The sequence below is a fragment of the Bacillus rossius genome (assembly GCF_032445375.1).
Source record: "Bacillus rossius redtenbacheri isolate Brsri chromosome 9 unlocalized genomic scaffold, Brsri_v3 Brsri_v3_scf9_1, whole genome shotgun sequence".
Taxonomy (NCBI): Eukaryota; Metazoa; Arthropoda; class Insecta; order Phasmatodea; family Bacillidae; genus Bacillus; species Bacillus rossius.
In genome coordinates, this window is record NW_026962012.1 from 19,238,063 (window position 1) to 19,260,030 (window position 21,968).

The window sequence follows — 21,968 nt, forward strand, 5'->3', positions numbered from 1 at the left end:
GTTTGAGAGAGCGCCTCTATTTCAGGGCGCTCTTGCGCTGACAAGACACGTTTTCACAGCTCAAGACACAACAATTATTGTAGGAGCAAATGATATGGTGTTAATTTAAGGAAAAAATTCCATTTGTTGTTGACATCTTTCACATTTTTGACTCCAATCTTAACTTTAAAAGGGGGGAAAAAAAAAAACTGCTGCACGATCAACTTTATTGTGTGTCAGTTTCTAAAGAAATTCCTTTCAGGATTAAAAAAAAAAAAAAACAATAATTATATAACTGAAACATGAAGAGTATTTGTTTTGAGATTTATTCACTAGCAACCTAAATCATGGAATTATTAACAAAAAAATATCTTAATTGAATAGCCCTACAACTGTAGGTTAGTTTTATTGGCATGATACAGTTTGGACTACGTACATCTAAACAATTCCCAGTGAAACAGTTAAGTTTTTTTTAAGTATTTGGCTATTTAAAATGACATTAAGTTTCAAAATATACATCACCTGATGCACAAAGAATACAATTATAAACTCATACGACAGACGGCCACAGAGGACAGCGTGTGCTAGAAAGAACCCTGCACACTGAGAGTGGGTGGTCTTGTTCCTGGCCCGCGCCTCCCGGGCTCGGCCGAGTGTCTGCCGCCACACTGCCACGACGCTCCCACGCAAACACTCCCAACAAGTCGGAATAAACAACATTTTTGCGCTCTGGGCTACAACTAAGATTGGCAGCTGATGAAATCTAATAAAATGGTTATGTTTTACAAAGGAGTTTCCCACTGTTATGTTCATGACCCTGCCGGGTCCCCAGTACGGAAGACTGGCCTGCCGCCACGTCTCCGAGTGTGAGCAGCCGCATCGCTGTGCATGTCGGCAGGGAACGTCTTACGGGAAATAAACACACCGGGTCAACAAGAAAATAAATTTATAATTTGAAGATTCTTTAACACAGTAAGTTTAGTTGTTTTAAACCAGTTTTTTGAGTACAAAAAAAAGAAGATGAGATTTAAGTTTCTTCGCTCAAAGCTGAGCATCAATAAGTTATTAAAGCAGACATGATCATGTAAAATGTGTTCTACAATTCCAAACACAATACTTGCAGTGCCTTTTGGGAGGAAAACATCTTATTATCTCAATGTTCCTGTACTTGAGTACACACACTGTATTTGCTGTTTCCCAGCATAAGGCTCTTCTTACACACCAAATTAATTAATTAACTGAGTCTTGTTCCAATACAAAACTACAATAATTTGGGGAAAAAAAACTGCTATTGTATGTAAAGTATCATTATGCAAAAACTGGATCACTTATGAAATAAATTTCTCAAAAAAAAAAAAAAAAATATAACAGTGTGTAAGTGCACACAATTATGTAGTTAAAAATGTACAGTTGAAACAGAAGTACATTGAACACTAGCAGACAGTGCCGTGCCGCGCGGCTCACACCGCCGTGCCGCGCTCCAGGTTCTGCTTGATCTCCGTGGTGTGCTCCCCGTAGTAGCGCTCCAGCTTCTTGTTGAAGCGCATGTTGCGCTCGTTGATGTAGTCGATGTCCGCGTCGTCGTTGTGGATCCTGCGCCGGCTGTACTTCTCGCGCTTGGCGATCCTGCACAGACCAGCACACGGCACTTCACAGGCCGGGCACAACACTGCACAACACTGCCACGGCACCAGTGAAGTGAACCAAGCAGCGCACAAGCCCATCAGGAGGAGAGCAAGGCCTGCTCTGGAACATACAACTTTGCGAGATCACAACCATCATCCCGGAAGCTTCACAACTTCGGCAAAACCCAATTATTTTGTGATAAAGTTAATCAAATGAACTTGTAATTAAATAAAATGAGCTCAACTTAATGTGTGATAAAAAGTTGAAACTTATTTCTAGGGGTGTGCGAATAGTGGATTTTGATGGTCGAATAATTTCGAATCGAATAGTAAAATTTTCGAATAGAATGCGAATAGTTTCGAAGTCGAATAGTTGTAATATATATATATATATATATATATATATATATATATATATATATATATATATATATAATGTTACTACACTGAACAATGGCAGGTTTTTATATATTTAGTTTATACAAGATATTTTCTGTGAATGAAACCACAAAAAAAAAGTTCACTTAGTATTTTTAAGAGTTATTTAGGACATGAATTTTTATTTCATATATAATAATATTTAATAATTGTTATCTATTTTATATTTGATGCAAATATTGGTCCGAATATAAGGCGACCATTTTTACATAAACGAGAAATGAGAAAACTGGAAGTCGCCTTATTTTCGCACCCAAGACGTCAGCACCGCAAACATTAGTTCCAAACTGAAAGCTACAGTAGAAACATTTTTAAACAAAATGTTCACGATTTTTATATTAACAAGAACTTCGTTAGCTCACACGGGGAAAACGATAAATCCACCCAATATTGCAGTAATTCACAATTGTTTAACGTTGAAAATTAAAATGCGAATGTTGAAGCATCTCAAAATGGAAACATTTTATTACACATATCATATTTGTACTTTGTGTACAATCGCGTGTTAACATTTACGTTAATTTAATTTCAGATTTTTAACGGAAAATTTGTACTAAAATATCACAGCTATTTTCAGAGCGATTGTTTACGTTTACAAACATTTCGGAAGTAATGTTTGGAAATTCATGGCTGCCAACTGTCTTTCCACAATATTTCTTTGTTGTAAAACGAACATTGCCGAACACGCACGAAGACGCCATATTTACAGGAATTTGGTACGTTGCTTCAAAAGCTATTTTAATAATTTCACAGTAATCCACTCTTTATTTATGTAAAAACCTCTCAAACAACATAATTATCTTAGATTATTCTTTAAAATTCATAGGACAGATTCTCTGTCAGAGAGTAATATGGAAAAATATTCGCGGTCACGTCACCGAAGTTATTCATGGCCGTATGCTTCACCATGGCAGCTAGCCACTTGTTTTGTTCCGGCAAGCTGCATTCTTTGTTTGCTTTGTTACGTTTACCACACTACTAAATAGTAATACGTAGCTGTGAAACGGAAAGTTAAATGCGGTATACATAAATGCAAAAAGGATTTATCAACACAAAATGTATGTCTAATGAATTTTCACATTGATTTCTACCAAAATTATTTTTACATTTGTTTGGCCTCCTGAAACTGCAGGTCGCCTTATATTCGGGCATACGGTATTCGCAATTTTAAATTTTGCTATTCGACTTACGAATGCGAATAGTTCGTCAGTTACTATTCGCAACTATTCGTGTTTACGAATATTCGCACACCCCTACTTATTTCCTAATATTAGTATTTACACGTAATATTGTGTTTGTTTGCACTGGACTGGTACAGAACTAGGGTACAGAAGTAGGGCCTTAATACTGGTGCACCAGTCTAAGTCCACAGCACAGCATAGCAGGTATGTGCACAGTATGCACTGCAGTTGTTGTGCTGTTTTCACCTTAAATAAGGAAAGGTTGCCCTTCAAAGGTTCCCAGTGACTTCCTAAAAAAAAAAAAGGGGGTTGCCTGTAAAGTCGGTTTACGGACGATAATTTTACGTAATAACGTCATAAGAAAAAATTAATGAAAAATTGTATACTTTTTAATTTTCAAATATTATTTACAGTAGACATCTGCGAATTGTGATTTTTCAGTTCGAATCGAATTCGAATTTCAAAAAAATTCAAGAGTTTCGAATTTTTTTCTAATCGTATTTGAGAATATTTATTAAAATAACATAGATCATAAAAAATGTTTAACATACCACCTTTGAAAAACTTGTCACATAATTCACAGTTTAAATCAAGTAACTAACTGGTTATTTTATAAAGTGGAACATGTCTACGCAGATTATTTACAGTAAAACTTATTTCCACATTTCATGGGGTCAAAGTAAAAAAGTTTTAACAGTGGGAAAGTGTAAATAAAGGGACGACCATAAAAAGTATCACAGCTTACCTTATTTAGCGTGTTTGACTTTCAAGGATAAAAATATTAATAAAAATATCACAGCATAAGGAAGTAGTACAAAAGAAAAATAACAAATTTACCATTTTTATCGCTTAAGCATCGCACATTTTATTCTAAAATCAAGTTTAAAAATTAGGGGTGAGACTGTCGGTGCTACAATTATGAAAAAAAAAAAAAAATGTAAAGTAATCCATAAAAACAAAACCTATTCATGGAAAGTACATTCATTTAAAAAGTAGACTTTGCGAAAGTGCGCCAAATATTTGAAATTAATGAGTGATGAAACAAAACCATTTTATTCAAAGTGAAAAAAAAAAAGAAAGAAACCCGTAGCAAGAACGTGATTTGTAACTATACGCATAACGATCGTGCGGGTTAACTCGGTTCCGGACAGAGCGTGCGCGTGCATGCAGTCTGCGAGCTATCGATATCAATCTTCGACTACGTGCGCGCGCTCTATACAGTAATATAGGAATCAACACAACCAAACTGGCGCTGCTTGCGTTTTTATAAGCGGTATAAAGCGACTCCCGAGACGTTAAAGATGAAGTTTATAACTTTTAAAGCCGTCTTTAAAACACGATTTACACATCAGATTACTTTGTAGTAAGATTAATTAAGTTAGTAAGCAGTTTTATCAGAACGAACGGCGTAAACTGCGTAACGCAATAGGCGCGTTGTTATTGCATTACATCAAATGAGGTTAAAACGGGACAGAAATAAAATGGTTCAAATAACGGGAAAACGCAAATAACGGTAACGTAAATAAGGGGTTTCGCTGTATAATTTTTGTAAGTGGAAGATGTAATCGTCCATTTACATTTCTTTTAAACTTGTGGATGGGGGGGGGGGGGGGAGGGGGATGTCTTATATTAGTGTATCCGGGCCAGATTTTGTAAGTCCAATTATTGTAAAATGAATACGATTAGAATTGACGAATTGACTATCAAAAAATTCAAACTCTAATTCGGAAATTTTTAATATTCGCAGAACCCTAATTTACAGTTTTCGAAAATTTAATTTAAATATGTTCACGAACAATTAGTTAAAAAAGCCCGCCTTAACCTGTTTGATATTACAGGAGATTTTCTGGCACGGTGGTTGGCCGGTTCTTGCACGCTCGGGCTCAGGCGGAACGTGACAATGCGTGTTGCGCGGATGGCTCAATGAGGCACTCACATCTTCTCCAGGTCCTGCACCATGAACTCCACCCCCTCCTTGGAGTCCTCGTGCAGGCCGTGCAGGATGGTGTTGCGGCCGCCGTAGAACGCCTCGCCCACCTTCTGTCGCTGCCGCTCGTACTGCTGCATGTCGGGCTTGATGTTCCTCACCAGCCGCGAGTACTGCCTGCAACGCCGCCACCGCATATATATACATATCGATCTCTCTCTCTCTCGCGCTCTCTCTCTCTCTCGCTCACACTCTCTCGCTCTCACTCTCGCTCTTGCTCTCTCACTGTCTCGCTCTCTCTCTCGCGCTCTCACTCTCTCTCGCTCACACTCTCTCGCTCTCACTCTCGCTCTTGCTCTCTCACTGTCTCGCTCTCTCTCTCTCGCGCTCTCTCTCTCTCTCGCTCACACTCTCTCGCTCTCACTCTCGCTCTTGCTCTCTCACTGTCTCACTCTCTCTCTCTCGCGCTCTCTCTCTCTCTCGCTCACACTCTCTCGCTCTCACTCTCGCTCTTGCTCTCTCTCACTGTCTCGCTCTCTCTCTCTCTCACGCTCTCTCTCTCTCGCTCACACTCTCTCGCTCTCACTCTCTCTCTTGCTCTCTCTCACTGTCTCGCTCTCTCTTACTGTCTCGCTCTCTCTTACTGTCTCGCTCTCTCTCTCTCTCTCTCTTGCTCACACTCTCTCGCTCTCACTCTTGCTCTCGCTCTCACTCACTGTCTCGCTCTCTCTCTCTCGCTCACACTCTCTCGCTCTCACTCTCGCTCTTGCTCTCTCTCACTGTCTCGCTCTCTCTCTCTCACGCTCTCACTCTCGCTCTTGCTCTCTCTCACTGTCTCGCTCTCTCTCTCTCACGCTCTCTCTCTCTCGCTCACACTCTCTCGCTCTCACTCTCTCTCTTGCTCTCTCTCACTGTCTCGCTCTCTCTTACTGTCTCGCTCTCTCTTACTGTCTCGCTCTCTCTCTCTCTCTCTCGCTCACACTCTCTCGCTCTCACTCTCGCTCTCTCTCACTGTCTCACTCTCTCTCTCTCGCTCACACTCTCTCGCTCTCACTCTCGCTCTTGCTCTCTCTCACTGTCTCGCTCTCTCTCTCGCGCTCTCTCTCTCTCGCTCTCTCTCTCTCTCGCTCTCTCTCTCTCTCGCTCTCTCTTGCTTGCTCTTGCTCTCTCTCACTGTCTCGCTCTCTCTCTCACATCTGGACATCTGGACAACACGGTTCATAGTTTACAGGTTTTAAATAATCTATTCAGCTAATTTGTCACGAGTTTTGCCTAGCATTTTAGTATTAAGAAATGTGTGTAAATTAATCAATTTTGCAAGACAGCATGAATACATTTCACCAAATATAAATATACCTATTGAAACACGTTTCACTTTGCACTGTAATCATTCCCATCAATGCTATGAAAACAACAGCGCCAAAATGTAAAATAAAACCACTATTTTTTTTTTCGAACATTGAAACAATGCATCAGCATTATTGACTGCGGCATTTGATCGTGCTTCAAAACATGTAATAAATACCCTGTTGATAGACTGTTTGTTGTTCTTACGTTCAATTAACGATAACAGATAGGTTTTCACTTACACAAGAATTTGCGAACAGAATATGTATACTACGTTCTGAATGTCCCTATTTCTTTATATTCAAATACGTACCACTAACTATCCACATTGAGGAGTGTTAACAACTGTGTGCTGTTTTGTCCAGAGTACGCTGCCTTACAGTGTATAAGAGTTTATTGTTGCACTCGATAACAGAATATTTGTATATAAGAACAGCAAGCATCACGGCCATATTGCTGCATTTGTTAGCCAGAGGGTGGGTGGCTGTAGTTGTCGTGTTTACTCAAAATAAACTATGATTCAGGAACAAAACATGGCCTTCAGACCGTTCACAGATTTTAAATACACTATTCGGCATATGACAGGCAAACTAATTTGTCACAAGTTCTGCCTAGCATTACAGTATTAAGAACTCTGTTATTCTACTATTGTGAGATGTGTTACACTCTATTGATTCCTGTTATCGTTTACATGTACACAAATGCACAGCAGTTCATGAAACACGTACCCATCACTGATGACATGATAGTATTCATAGGCAATATCCCAAAGATAACTACAGAAAATGAAACAACGTAACTGAATTTTCGGTGTCGTCGGTACAGGAACAATGACATTGTTTATGTGTGGTTACCTTTCTGTTAATGACATCCTGAAGAATGACTGCTAACATTTACCAACGATCAGTGATTTCCACAGCTGATTACTACGAGTAGATTGGAATTGAATCACCAGTTGAAAGTAACTGAGACTGCCCAAGTTAATATGATTGGATAATAATGTGTTTGAACACAAAAATAATTAAAAAAATATACATATATATAAAAAAAATAACTCTTGAAGGAGTGAATTAGACAACTTTACGTTAATGGTGCTTACCCACACTGCTGAAGCCACCCATGGATATATATTTTGGCAAATATCATTATAGCTATTGAACAAGGCTTCAACTTGGGTTCCTTTACAATCTAAAGAATAAAAAGTTACTATATATACATGGGAACTGGTGTTACACGCATGCATACACATACACACACACAAACATAAATACACACAAAAACACACACATGCACACACAAATGTTAAAAAAATTTTTTTTAAGTATTATTGTATCTGGAAAGGGATTCAAACAATTAATAAATCTCTAATGGCAGTTGAATAATTAAACAGAACCTAGGCTATCAAACAGGATATATTCATATTCGTTCCACATATTTGCAACATAAGAACCTATTTCCAAACTAAAACCATAATACCTCAACTAACCGTGTAGACAATAGTCTTACAGTTTTACTACATTTCTTTTGTTTCATCATGTACGGTGAATTTTGTAGCAACTGACAGAGTTATAAATTAACAATAACAATTACGATTGTATCACTATCACAGAGAGAGAGCTAACAGACTTTCTTTTGATTAAAGTGGAAATAACAACAGTTTAAAGTTTTTTCAGGAGACGAAAAAACTTTCACCCCGAGATATACTCATTCTCAGAAAATAACTAATCACAGGGAAAAAAAACAACATTAAAATCAAAATTAAGAAAAATTGCCCTGTACTGATGATGATGAAGTTGGGCAGCGTAGTAACTGAGTGAGTGTGTAGGCTGCACATATGTGGGCGACACACTCTGGAGAATACAAGCTGCAGTCGAGAGGTCAGAATGCGGTCCCACAACTGCAGTTTGCAATGGAACACATAGCGGATGCAGCTGAGAGCATCTGCAGACCTACGTGGCAATGACGCCTGAAACATTTAACCTTAATTGTTCCACAAAACACGTCCCGATGATGTTGAAACCGAGTGATTTCTCAAGCCATCAAGAAGTCTCCCGCTCATGGAACACAGTTGAGCAGGGATGCCGGCGGGACTCTCGTGTGATGACTCCTCTCGGCGGCAGTGCCGAGCGCCGCGCGCCGAACACGGACACACCCGCACGCAGATCAGCTCGCCGTGCCACACAGGCGGGGAACAAACAAGACACTCCGCGACGCCCCTAGCCCGTGCGCAGGTGCACTTCCATTCGGGGGTTTCAAAGTCCACTGACACAAGTGGCACAACTGAAACTTCACAACAAAATTTAACTGACTCTAAAAAAAAAAAAACCAACCTGAATGTTGCTTGTTCATAGTCTGAAAATCCCGGATCCGGATTCTTCTTCTTCTTTTTACGCTCCATGCGTTCTGCGTCAATCGCCTGAACGTGAAGCAACTTGACTCTGTCATAATCTTCACCCTGCAGAATTGTGTGGACAAACATCAACATTTTTAAGGATCAAGGAATAATTATTGTAAAAAAAAAAATAAACATTTAGGGGTTCATTTTTAATTCGTTGAAGACATAACCTTAGAAAAGTACTCAATTATTTACTTGTTTAATTTTAAAATAATGAAAACTTTTAAAAATCAATGTCAAGTGTTTATATAAATTAATTTTAGCATTAACTAAATTAATAAAACAAAGACAACACACTACAATGGTAATGAATAGTATGTAATAAAAATTAGTTTGTAGTACAACTGATTCAGTGCCTGCTATTAGTCCAAGGGGCTGTCAGTGTTTTTTATCTCTGGGAAAAAGCACATATAATTTATATTTAAGACCAATGTTGCTTTCAACCAAAATATATAGATTTTTACATACATTCAGGTCTAAAGTAAAATAAATGTCTCTTTAGTTACATTTTTTTTGTTAAGAATTATATTTTAACCCGGTGACAGTCATGTAGGAGAATCTCACAGGTACACTGCTTGCTATGCTGTGTAAGTCACACACCACAACTAAGCACAATCCACATTCTATACTGGCTGTGCAAATTATTACAAGTTCAATATTCACCTTTGGAGTGGGGGTGGGGGAAATGTCCTCCCTACCAAAGAGCTTTGCGAGAATAACGTACAAGTGAACCTTTCCTTCTTGAATAATGAGAATGCTGCATTTGGTTTAGGCTGTGGCTACAAAAAAGTTGGGTGGTGCTGAGAAAGAATAAGAATAATGAAAAAATGTTCTTTGCAGTTTAATTATTGTATTTGTGGATCAGTTTCTAAATATTCAAGAGTTCTTATAGTGAATCATTTTCACCCAAAAACTAAAGATTTTAATGAATTACAAGATAAATTATTTTTTTTTGCCATCAAAAATTAGTAATGTTTTGCTAGCCACAGCGAGGTAAGGTAGGTATGTATAAGTTTTTACAAGTCATTTTTAAAAAATGGTGTAAAAAACTAACATATTTTCTACACTAAGTTTGAGAACTCAGAATTTTTTACATCAATTATTTTCTAGAGGATTTTTGATTCAGTGCCTAGCTGCTAGCAATAGGTCTAGATAAGTGGAGATTATTTAGGTTATCTATTAAGAAAATTCAATGATAATCATTAAAATGTGTGTTTCTGTCCAAACAATTTAAATTTACCCTTATCTTCAGACAACAGCTATCGGCAGTGTTGTGAATTCAAAGTTATTCTGCTTCTTGACCATTGTGCCACTTCTAGGTAATTTTAAAACACTTTTATTTTTTATGCTGTTTAACTTTACACATTTTTATAAGAATTTTAATTGTTGGGTAGTTTTTATTATTTCGAGTGTTTGGGCCTGAAAGTAGCATTTTTCAGTAGGGCACCCTCGCTAGCCATCGGCAGCCTTGTGCTGCATTCACCCCTCCTGTGCTACCGGCAGCACAATCACGCCACTTTCCCCGCATGCTTGCACACTTACTGCACATGCTTCACCCTTATTCCTTTTATAGTTCCTGCTTAGGCACAAGTATTGCTCTGCTCTGTCGTAACTCCACTATGTTCTGGACTGCTATCGCCCTCCAGGGAAGGACTTGTCCGTGGTGAGTGTCCTCTGGCTCCTGCCAAGACACCAGCAGAACTGCTTATTCATCAACCTCTCCGTGCCTGTCGGAGTTTTGTGTTTCCGCGATTCATGGAACAATTTGCTTGATTACAATGAAGTCATTTAGCTTGGAGAATCTAATCCTTCAACTTGAGTAGTTTATTCTCATTGCCTCGCACACACGGGTGCGTGTTGTGCTCTCCACCAACACGGCCACTGTGTGTTCCCGTGCCACATCTACATCTGCTTCCTGTGTCTTGAGGACATCATCTGAGCCCACATCATTGGCAAGTGGAATCCTTCACTACCCTCCTTACATTACATCATCATTAGAGAGAGACAAATGTACTTTGTGTGCGGGACATTAGATCACGTAATGTGTCTTGCTGAGTCCGTTTTCACGGCTGGAAAGTGTTTTGTTATTGGACAAAATTGTAAGCTGCTCTGTGATTGGTTGTTGATGGCGTCACGTCACCCTCAAGCAAGCCTACATAAATTAGATAAGTAACCAGCATTTATTTATTTTAGTTAGGTGTAACATGACGTAAATTGTTTATTTTTAAGATGTAAGTCGTTTGTGACTGCCTTGGTTTTGTTTCTCTCTCTCTCTCTCTGCCATTGTTTAAGTTTACTTAATCATGTTAGATTGTGAACATTTTGTAGCAAAAAGTACGGTTTTGGTTATTGTCTGATATTTGCAGAAAGTAATGGTTTTAGTTTATTTATCTGTCCCAGTAAATTAGGGAGTCTTTTGTTGGCAATGAGATAGGGCAGGAACCCTTATATTTTATTTTACAGTATCTGGAGCAAAATATGAAGTAAACATAATGGACGTAAATAATAGTTTGTGGAGATATAGTTAGTACTATTGTGAAGCCAGTTTAACGAGATTTATAAGTTTGTAAATGTTGAATTAAAAATTTATATTTTGTAATAATAATTTAAAGATAAAGTAAACAGGTCTTGATCTGCAACATTTAATTTTGAGTTATTTTTATTTATGTAGTTTATAGATTCCCTGTTCTCAGATTTTTTTGGATGGTGTTAATTTATGTGTTTTTGTATGATGTCCCACAATTAGGTTGGGCAATGTCTTAGTCCGCAAAACCAGAAGATTTTGGTATCATCCTGCTTAATCATTGTTCTGAGCTACGACATGTTAGTGACGGCTTCTCTGGTGCCTTGGTGAGATCAGACTGGTGGGGGTCATTGTACAAGTATTGGCTCGTCCTAAAATTCTTTCGAAATGATGGATTATTTGCAAGGTAGTTTTTTTCCCTTCAAATAGCTAAAGATTTCATCCATTATTTTCATGTGTTAACTTCTTTTGTTCCCATAAAAATCCACTTAAAGATTTTTGTCGACAAAAATCCTCCTGACAATGTACGCACACACTTGATTACAACAATCACACTTTAGCAAATCCATATTAATCAACAATTTAAATTTTTAAGGATAATACTTTAACAAACTGACGTCGTCCGGGCCTGCGGCCCCCTTTGAGCCCGATATGCCACCGCCCAAACACCACCATCTCTGTTCAAACCTCCCGCTTGTGCGTGCGTGCGTGTGTTGGTAGCCCAGCAAGAGGGCGCTTAGCTGCAGTGCGCCGCACCCCTATATGTAATAATAAGTATTGTAATCCTTTTCTTTTCGCCCCAAAATAGTGTCACGACGGCTATGCATGTGAGTGTCTTTTGTTTAATTAATTTATGATGTTTTTGTAATAAAATACGTGCAAGCACGGACAAGGACGCTCCCTAGTGGGCAACGGAGGAACTAGCATGTAACTTGATTTAAACTATTTTTACCAACATAAGTAATAATTACAGACGGTCTGGTCATGGGTGTGATGTGCTAATTTTTATAAAGAGTTCATGTTATTTTTAATAATAACCCGGGGCATGCAATAGCTAAGATGTTTACGGTAATTGTGTTCGGCGCGAAGGGCGCCATGTTGCCTGCCGCAAGCCCTTGTCTCACCCCAGGCTCCTTCTTCAGCCGGCCGAGAGCGGACGTCTCTGCAGACACCCCGAGGACATCACCGTTGTTTCACCGAGAAGTATTTCTGTTAAGTAATTTATCCAAATCGTTTCTTTATATCCTCGGGGCCTCTCTCGGTCGGAGAGACTGCTTAATTAATAATTATTTACCCTCCGGAGTTTTTAGTCATCCGTGTAAGAAGTAAGAACTTGAGGCGACCACGTGCGGGGTTCGCCTCCTCACCTAATTCGATTCGTGCCTCGGGCGTGTAACGTGAGTAAATAAAACCAACTTGAGTCACGTGTCTTTGTGTTCGGGGGGCCACGTGGGTCCTTAACCAGTCAGCGGCGTGTGGGACGCCCTGAGAGCCCACTGCGGTAATTAGAAGCGTGCCCGACGCTGAGAGCGGGCTTGGTTAGGAACAGGTGTTGCATTTAAAATCAGGAGGGCTAATATCTCGCCGCACACGGGCCACGTAACGCCCTGAGTTAGAGTTCAGCCAGGTCCACGTGCCCACTCACGTGGTGGCGCCCATTATTTCCACCAGTATTCAAACCTTAACACCGGTACGCCCTCAAAACAATAAGGTTGTATCTTTAAAACTGAAGTGAATTTATCAGTGTGAAAATTCTTGATGGTTAAAATGTTGGTTCCCCTACTTTAAACCCACACTTTGCACCTGGAGTTTATTAAACTAAAGAAATAAAGCATGCATTCATAGTTTAGCACTGCAGCATCGACCAACACTCCAGTAAGCATGACCACGAACTTCGGGCCAGCAGAAACAATGCCTGACTATGCTGAGGCTCCAATCAGTGGCTTGTAGCAACGCAAATGTACTCTGGTCTCCAGTATGCACTGGTTACTAATGAATTTTTAAATTTTTAAACAGCATAATTTTATTATTCCTTTTAAAGTAATACCTTTTAAATTTAAAGCTTTATTATAAGTTTGTTATGTAAAACTTGTGTTATAATTCAATGTTTATTTTAGTACTTAATTTTTAAATTTCAGGAAGACGATTTAAAAAAAAATTGATAAACTGAGCTGAGCTGTTAATTGGTAAATTTTTTAAATGTATTTCGTTTAGTTAGCTGATCCAAGGTGACTACTCCAACCCTAGAATAAAATTCCTGGGTATTTCCAGGTTTTCCAGAAATTTATTTTCATTTTTCCAGAATATTTAACTCATTTTCTATACTAAGTCTATGCGTTCTTTGTAATACTAAATTACACATAAAAATATAATATTACTATACCTGCACAAATGTGGAAATGTTTCTCGGAAAAAGGTATGCTGGAATAACTTGTCATATCAATAAAAACTTAGAAACTCTAAATTATTAGTTCAAATTATGTAAAATAATATAACATCCAATCAATTTGGTTAAAAATAAATATAAGAACACCGATATATGTTGTCAGTAAGCACAGCACTTAATTTCATAGCTTCACAGTTTTTTTTTAAACCAGTAAGTTCATCATCAATTTTTCTAGCTTCAGCACGAGCCTCTTCAAGAATTTTACACTTCTTGGCTTCCAGTTCCTTCACAGCCAAATCGCTTAGTTTGCGACGACGAGATTCCTCTAACTGGGCTGGTGCTGCTGCTCTGCGTTCCTGCTGGGCTTCTGTGAAGCGAGCATGCGTTATGCATGGTGGATAGGCTTGTTAAGTGGCACTGACTGAATCCCACCCAGATAGCTGACAGCATCATACACACATCTGTGCGCTACGAGGGTCTATTCTTCCATATTGTCTGCAAGACAATCTGCATTGACCGAAAATCCTGTGTGTTTTGCTCCTTTCATATGACTCACAACTGCAGTCCGCCCTATTGATGACAATGAAAACACTTTGCAACAAAGAGAGCAAGAGGCTGAATATTTTTCACTCTGGACTTTATGTAAGCAATCATTAAAATAAGGTTCATTAAGCCACTGTTCCTGAAAGGAAAACTTTACTGTGTGGCCTGGTTTGGCCATTATTGAAAAAATTCACCACCACTGAATATAAACGAATACTAACATATCAGTAACTAAAATTATTTAACGAACAGAAACTATCTTAACTTAAAACATCACATTGTTACTTCAACAGTTATACACTTATAAAACAGGACGTAAACAATTTTCGTTACAGCAACGTTAATTAATTAAATTTAAGTTTACTTCCAAGCCTGCCTAAATAAACATAGGCTGTATCCGAATACATAGGGATGCGTCCTTAGCACACACATCCCTACATCCCTTAGCAAATGCAGCCACAATGTAGAGGACGCATTTCTAATGGATGGATAGTATCCGAATAATTTTACTGCTAGCACCACCTGTTGACTGCCAGTCGTACTAATGTTTACGCAGCCATTTTGTGTAGGGATATCTACGAATATTCAGCAAAACGTAAATAATAAATACCTACCAATTAAAAAAATGATGTAACGTGTATGTTATACATGTTAGCGATCCAATTAAAATACATTTTATAAATTGTAAACTTTAAAAATACTTATGAGTTTTGAATTATCCTTTAAGTTTAAATTCGTATTTTTATTATATTTATTAACGTTTTAATTTGTCTCTGTTTTAGTTATCACTTTCGCTTATAATGTTTTAAACAAATCTTATGCTGAAAACTGAAGTAATTTTATACACAAACAAAATAAAACCCGATTCCGAAGCTAATGGATGTAGGGACGCGTTAGTGGATGCGAGTGTCGCATCCCTAGAAATCTCGAATTAGTGGATGCGTGAAGGGATGCATCGGCATCCCTTGTGAGAATTCGGATTCAACACAAAGATGGCCGCGTCCACTACGATGCACTTTTAGTGGATCCCTTAGCTAAGGGATCCATTAGGCCAGTATTCGGATACAGCCATAGGTATCCTAACAAAATGCCGAATTACGTTACTTTCCGCGCAAATGCACATTGCAGATACAATGATATTGGTACATTAGATGAAGTGTTGCCAACTATTGACAAGATAAAAGTTTACACCTAAACAAGTATTAGCTGATATAAAACCAACAACAATTAGTTAAAAGATATACCGTATGAAAATTTAATAAACTGAATCCGTAAATTATCCAACAATAAAAATATTAAACTTCATTTTTTTTCTTAAGAAAATTGGAATTACGCACTGTAAACAATCTTAATTCTGCTGCGCTCTGGCGTCAGGTTCTAAAAACGTTTCTCTGAGCGTCAAGGCCCGTCTACAATAGCAATGTCCTAAACTGTGTCCGAAGGACACTCGTCGCTGATTGGTTCACGTGACCCTCTGACATCATGCGTCAAGTGGGGGAATGTCCGAACCTACCTGGTCCGAAGACATTCGTCAATTTGAACCAGGGGGGGCCGCTCCGGTTGCTCGCGCGCCATTGGTTGGTAGTGTACGACGTCACTGGGGGGACAGCTGGTCGGGTGAAATAATGCCGCACAGCGACGGTAATCGCCGGAGCTGAAGTGCGATTCAGTTATTGCTCCAAACTACATAAACATTTTACTTTCAGAAGCAGATACAGTAGCAAAAACAATGATTCGCAACACATGTATTTTACATTTAGTTTGTAGATAATATTTATCGAGAAATTCTTCTGTGTTAATACATGTTTTACTCCAATTTTTGAATGTAAATTTGCAGTTTTTTTACTTGTAAAAAGAAAAATTGGTTAATTTAAACGTTAAATTAACGCTTAGTTAAATTAAAGCTTAAATATATCTCAATGTATTATCACTGTAAAAGAAACATAATCGTAAACTGTTTTATTTCTGCATGCATACTAGCTGCTAATATAATGCTAATATAAATTATTAGGCAATGTTTCCTCATGCATTTTTATTGTCAAATCTACGCATACCATAAGCATAGTGTTTCAAATGTGAGTAGGCCTAGTAGTACTCCAAAAGTTAATGGCAAAAATGTGATACAACAATGCAATTTACACTTTTCCAAGTGGCATTTTATACACATTATGTCGCGATGTAAATTTGCATTACTTACATAAATATAATTTTATGAAGAATAAAAAAAGACGGCTCAAACCGTGTTTCCGTGACATTATTTATACAATTATAAAGTCTCTAAAAATCATTACAATTAGCTTAGTACATGCATCACTCGTTTATGTTTTAATACAAAAAAAATAATGCAACACTTTAAACATGTTACAGACGACGAAAGATGACGATGTCATGACATTTCATTACCTTTCGCATACAGGCGTATCCGAAGCTTCAACCGATGTCATCCTCAGGCGTTGCTGATCACTCCTAATCTTTAGCAGATGACGATGATAATGATGATGATACCCATAAGCGGTTTTTTTTCGCTGCATGTTTTTTCAAGGCTTCAATTTTCTTTTTATGGTTTAAATGTCGAATGCGAATGAATGTTCTTGTTTTCACGAACAAATGTAAAATTTTTCTGTTTATTTCAGGGAATTTCTCTTGCAGCAAAGATGTCATTTTTTCTATTACGTTTGAGCTCTTGGATATGTATGACCCATGAACAGCAGCAAACACGACTTCGAACTGCATTACTTTATCCAACCACTCGGGTGAATGTATCGTGAGTCTTCCTCTTGATATTATTGAAAGCCAATCTCGGGGTGGACTGGTCATAGCACAATTTTCACTTGTTAATCCTAAACATGGGTCAATAGATCGGCATTTGAATGCTATGTATCCAGCTACTTATTTAACTGCATCTAGGTCATAAAATTGATCCTATTATTTTAAAAATTAATCTTTAACATGTTTACAGCGGCGAGACCCGAATATTGTAAAATACTCCAACCACTTGTTTACCGACGTGTCACTTAATAAATTGAAGTCACTATGTTTTATTTTAAAGCCTGCGACCCTCCCTACATAAACTTGACCTGCCAGCTGTCATAATGAAAAAAGACCATATAGCAGTTTTAATTGGTATATTAAAATATGTTTTTAATAAATAATTATTTCTCTATTTAATTCTCAATAAAAAGTTAGTACATAGTTAAAATTTCTTAACATTTGAGGGAATGGCGTACCTGATAAAAATCTACATACATTATTGAGCTAAAATCATACATAAGGTCAAGAGAATGTAGAAGGTTTTGAAGACTAGTTTACTATACCTAACAAATAACGCCAAATTATAAAGTTAGAATTAACTAAACAATAACGTAAATTACCTGCTCTTCCGATGAGTCCTTTGTTGACACTGTTTGTTGTGCATGCCAATTGGATATTTGTTGGGAAGGAATTGCATTCGGTTGCAACTTCTTCCTTACTGGTAAGCCCAAAAGCTCGTTCCTTACGTCTCGCTCATAGTCTTCTGAAAGAAAGTGGACTGAAAACACGCGAGCATTGCTGATATTAAATTTATCTTCCCGCTTGCATCGTGATACCAACACCTTTTGAAGTTCGAAAGTTGTATGAAAACGATGGTAAATAATGTCTGAAGTCTTGCGTCCATAGTTACTGCAGCTTGCTATTGCACAGTTGTGATTGCTTTTACTCATTGTTGAACAGGATAACTAAAAATAAAATTATTTCTAGGAAATACTGTGAAAAGTTCAGGAAACATTTCCCGACACTCACACAAATTTCGTTTACGAAACGTCAAACATGTTCGAAAACAATGCAAAATATTCACGGATAAATAGCTACACAAGCTTACGAAAAGGATGAAAGATATTAAATAAACTATCGTTAAGTGTTTTAGAAAATAGTACGGAAAACTATTCACAACACAATAACGTCCACGTCACTGACCAAAAGTCATAACGAACTAACAACTGCTATATTGCTGATTGTTGATCGCTAAAGCGGCGTCTCGTGTCCCCCAAGTGACGTCACGGCGTGCGGCGGAGGAGGGGAAATAAAAGCGCGCGAGCCCGGAATGGCCCAAGGTTATTAGAGAGAGGTTGCCTCGATCGCTTGCGCATCGTTCTGCGCATCGCGTCACTTGCAGCCCCGGCTCGGCTTGCCAGCCCGTCCGCTCCTATCAGTTACTTAGATTACAAGCACATCTGCTCGTAATAACGTGTCAAACTACAGCGTAATTCAGGGGAAGTTATTGTTGTGAGGAGTTTAATTGAGAGTGCGTGTGTTATAAAATGTTGGTGTTGCTTATATCATAAGTGCACGGGTGCTTCGTTAATTATAACTAGCAGGCAAAACGTTAAGAACACGAATTTAAGGTGAATTTGTTTTATTAGGCTAAACGCTGTTAACAAGTTGTATTTAAACATAAAATGCCAGGTACGCGGTTTACAGTGGCTGTGTGTACAAATAGTTTGTAAAAACAAAATCTTTACCTGAAACAAATCATATAAAATATCATCGATTCCCATGTGATGATCATCTGTTGAAAGTGTGGGTTCAGAAATGCCGACGTGATGGTGAGTGGAATCCAAAAACAACTTACATATGTTCAGATCACTTTACAGATGATGATTACGAGCGCGACTTGAAAGCTAAGTTGTTAAATGCATGCGCTAAAAGACGTCTTAAACAAAATGCTCTACCTTCATTAAAACTTGGAATTACAACACCTGTAGAAACATTGGAAAGTCGTGTGCGCCGAGAAGACCGAGTTAAATGCAGGGAAAACAAAAAAAAAAATTGTTTTGTAAATTAATCGTAGATTCAAATGAAAATGTAAGTGAGGAATAAACCTATTCTTGTAGTCAGTTAAAGCATTCAAAGTCTTGTTCTAACAATGACTCGGTTGAAATGCTTAGGAAGTAAATCCAAATTCTTAAAGAAAATTTGTTTCTTGCCGAAAGAAAGTCAGTTTTAAATTTGGAAGTCATGAAAAAACTCAAAAAATAAAACGTAAATCATAAAAACAAACAAAAAAACGTTCTTCGTTAGAGTTCCGCATGCGGAATATTCTTTCAAGTGTTTTTTTTTTTTTTTTTTTTCAAAAAATAAAGTGACATTACTTTCGTTGAAAAAAAGAGTAAACTGGACCAATGAGGAAATAGCTCTCGCTTTCACTTTGCGTTATTTCAGTAAGCGATGTTATTTATTTTTAAAACAGAAACTTAACTTCCCATTACCTGGACTTTCAACTCTTCAACGATGGGCATCTTCATTTGACATGAGAAAAGGTATCCTAGTAAACATGTTTGAATTTTTGAATGTAGCACGTTCTTCGTTGCTAGACTTCGAACGCATTGTTGTTCTTTCATTTGACGAAGTAAAAGTGAAGAAAACGCTCCAGTATGATGCAAAACAGGATGAAACGATTACACGAAAAACTGCTCTATTCATGTTAGAAATTTATTTTTAAATCTAACTTCAGTTTATTTATATTGTAAACATTCCCAAAACGTTTTAATGAGCTATGGCTACTTTTATTAAACACTAAGAAATTGATATGCAATTATTTTAAACATTATAATCTTGCTGAGAAATAAATACAAATAAACCATTTTGTTTACTAGTTACATGTTAATTATATTAATTTTTAAAAATTCATGGATTCATCATTGATATTTTGAAAAGTTTTACTGTCACTTAAAAATATGTTGAAATAATAATTCATCCTTGTTTTCAGTCACAGCATTTTGTCATTTGAAAAGCATATCAAAACGATTATAATTAACAGTAATCAACAAAGCATAAATGAAATACTATAAGTATTGCGTATCAGACATGTGAAACGAGCCGAGCTGATAAGAGAAGGCCGTCAGTCAGCGGGTGCAGTATTACGGCTGGGAACGGCGGGGCTGCAGATGACGTCAGAGCGGAGTGTCGGGCTGTCTACATTGTTCTTATGGGATCGAGACAACCTCTCTCTACTAACCTTGGGAATGGCCTACCTCCTATTTTACTTACCTTGAATTTGAACTGAACTTTTTGTCCCAACCTGTGTACTTCGGACACAGAAAAAGAACAGAACACTCACAATATTTGTATTTCCGGTTCCCGTTTGAAAACGTGGTGTTTGTTTTTTGTTAAATATCTGAATAAATATATAATAATGAACTCTTACAACTTACATAAGTTCAATCTCAAACTACAAAGCATCAAAACAATAAACAAAATCATTTGGTTTGGTACATTTACTGCGCTCTGGTGCCAACTTTAGAAATCAATATTCGGACATCGGACATTTCAGTTGTAGACTGCAAAGTTTTCTGTGCATCAATGTGACGTCACTCACATTGGGACGCGGACGCGGACCACGCACAGGTTAGGACAATTATAGACGGGCCTTCACAGTCACACACGTAAACATGAATGGCATCAGGATTGCAGATAACGCTTTCGTCTGTGGATGCTGACTCTCCCATGTCGTCTCTTATTCTAAAATTAAATATTTATTACACAATCCATTGCTATTTAATATATATTCAATATCGATATTAACTGCAGATGTACATAATCAACGACTTTAACGTTAGACGATAATTACAGTATGGAAGAATAGCAAATCTCCCGAGGGGTAAATAAATTTCCTGGGTATTTCCAGTATTTTTCCCGACCAATCGTCACCCTGTGATCATAAGTTATAGTAAATATAAATTTAGTAAATTTCTGCATAAATTTTAGGTAGGGGAGCATATATTCTTTTGTTTAAAATTTATGTTTACATTGCCCTGGCTTGACTGACACCTGAGAGGCAGCGTTACTGTGAGATGCTGACTCCACGAGTCAGCTGTTTGCAGCATGATGCACGAGACATAGTGAGCCGAGCCTCGGTGGCACAGTGCTACTGTGAGATGCTGACTCCACGAGTCAGCTGTTTGCAGCATGATGCACGAGACATAGTGAGACGAGCCTCGGTGGCACAGCGCTACTGTGAGATGCTGACTCCACGAGTCAGCTGTTTGCAGCATGATGCACGAGACATAGTGAGCCGAGCCTCGGTGGCACAGCGCTACTGTGAGATGCTGACTCCACGAGTCAGCTGTTTGCAGCATGATGCACGAGACATAGTGAGCCGAGCCTCGGTGGCACAGTGCTACTGTGAGATGCTGACTCCACGAGTCAGCTGTTTGCAGCATGATGCACGAGACATAGTGAGCCGAGCCTCGGTGGCACAGCGCTACTGTGAGATGCTGACTCCACGAGTCAGCTGTTTGCAGCATGATGCACGAGACATAGTGAGCCGAGCCTCGGTGGCACAGCGCTACTGTGAGATGCTGACTCCACGAGTCAGCTGTTTGCAGCATGATGCACGAGACATAGTGAGCCGAGCCTCGGTGGCACAGCGCTACTGTGAGATGCTGACTCCACGAGTCAGCTGTTTGCAGCATGATGCACGAGACATAGTGAGCCGAGCCTCGGTGGCACAGCGCTACTGTGAGATGCTGACTCCACGAGTCAGCTGTTTGCAGCATGATGCACGAGACATAGTGAGCCGAGCCTCGGTGGCACAGCGCTACTGTGAGATGCTGACTCCACGAGTCAGCTGTTTGCAGCATGATG

General features: G+C 38.4%; 1 protein-coding gene across 1 annotated transcript in view; it reads right to left on the reverse strand.

Moving 5' to 3' along the window:
• Positions 1–355: 355 nt before the first annotated feature.
• LOC134542662 (pre-mRNA-splicing factor SYF2) overlaps positions 356–21,968 on the reverse strand; it is a 36,520-nt gene continuing 14,907 nt past the window's right edge. The window contains exons 3-5 of the mRNA XM_063387087.1: positions 8,828–8,952; positions 5,160–5,327; positions 356–1,605 (exon numbers count right to left, since the gene is read on the reverse strand). Coding sequence (XP_063243157.1) covers positions 1,440–1,605; positions 5,160–5,327; positions 8,828–8,952 — 459 coding nt within the window. The 3' untranslated portion in view covers positions 356–1,439. The remainder of the gene's footprint in view (positions 1,606–5,159; positions 5,328–8,827; positions 8,953–21,968) is intronic.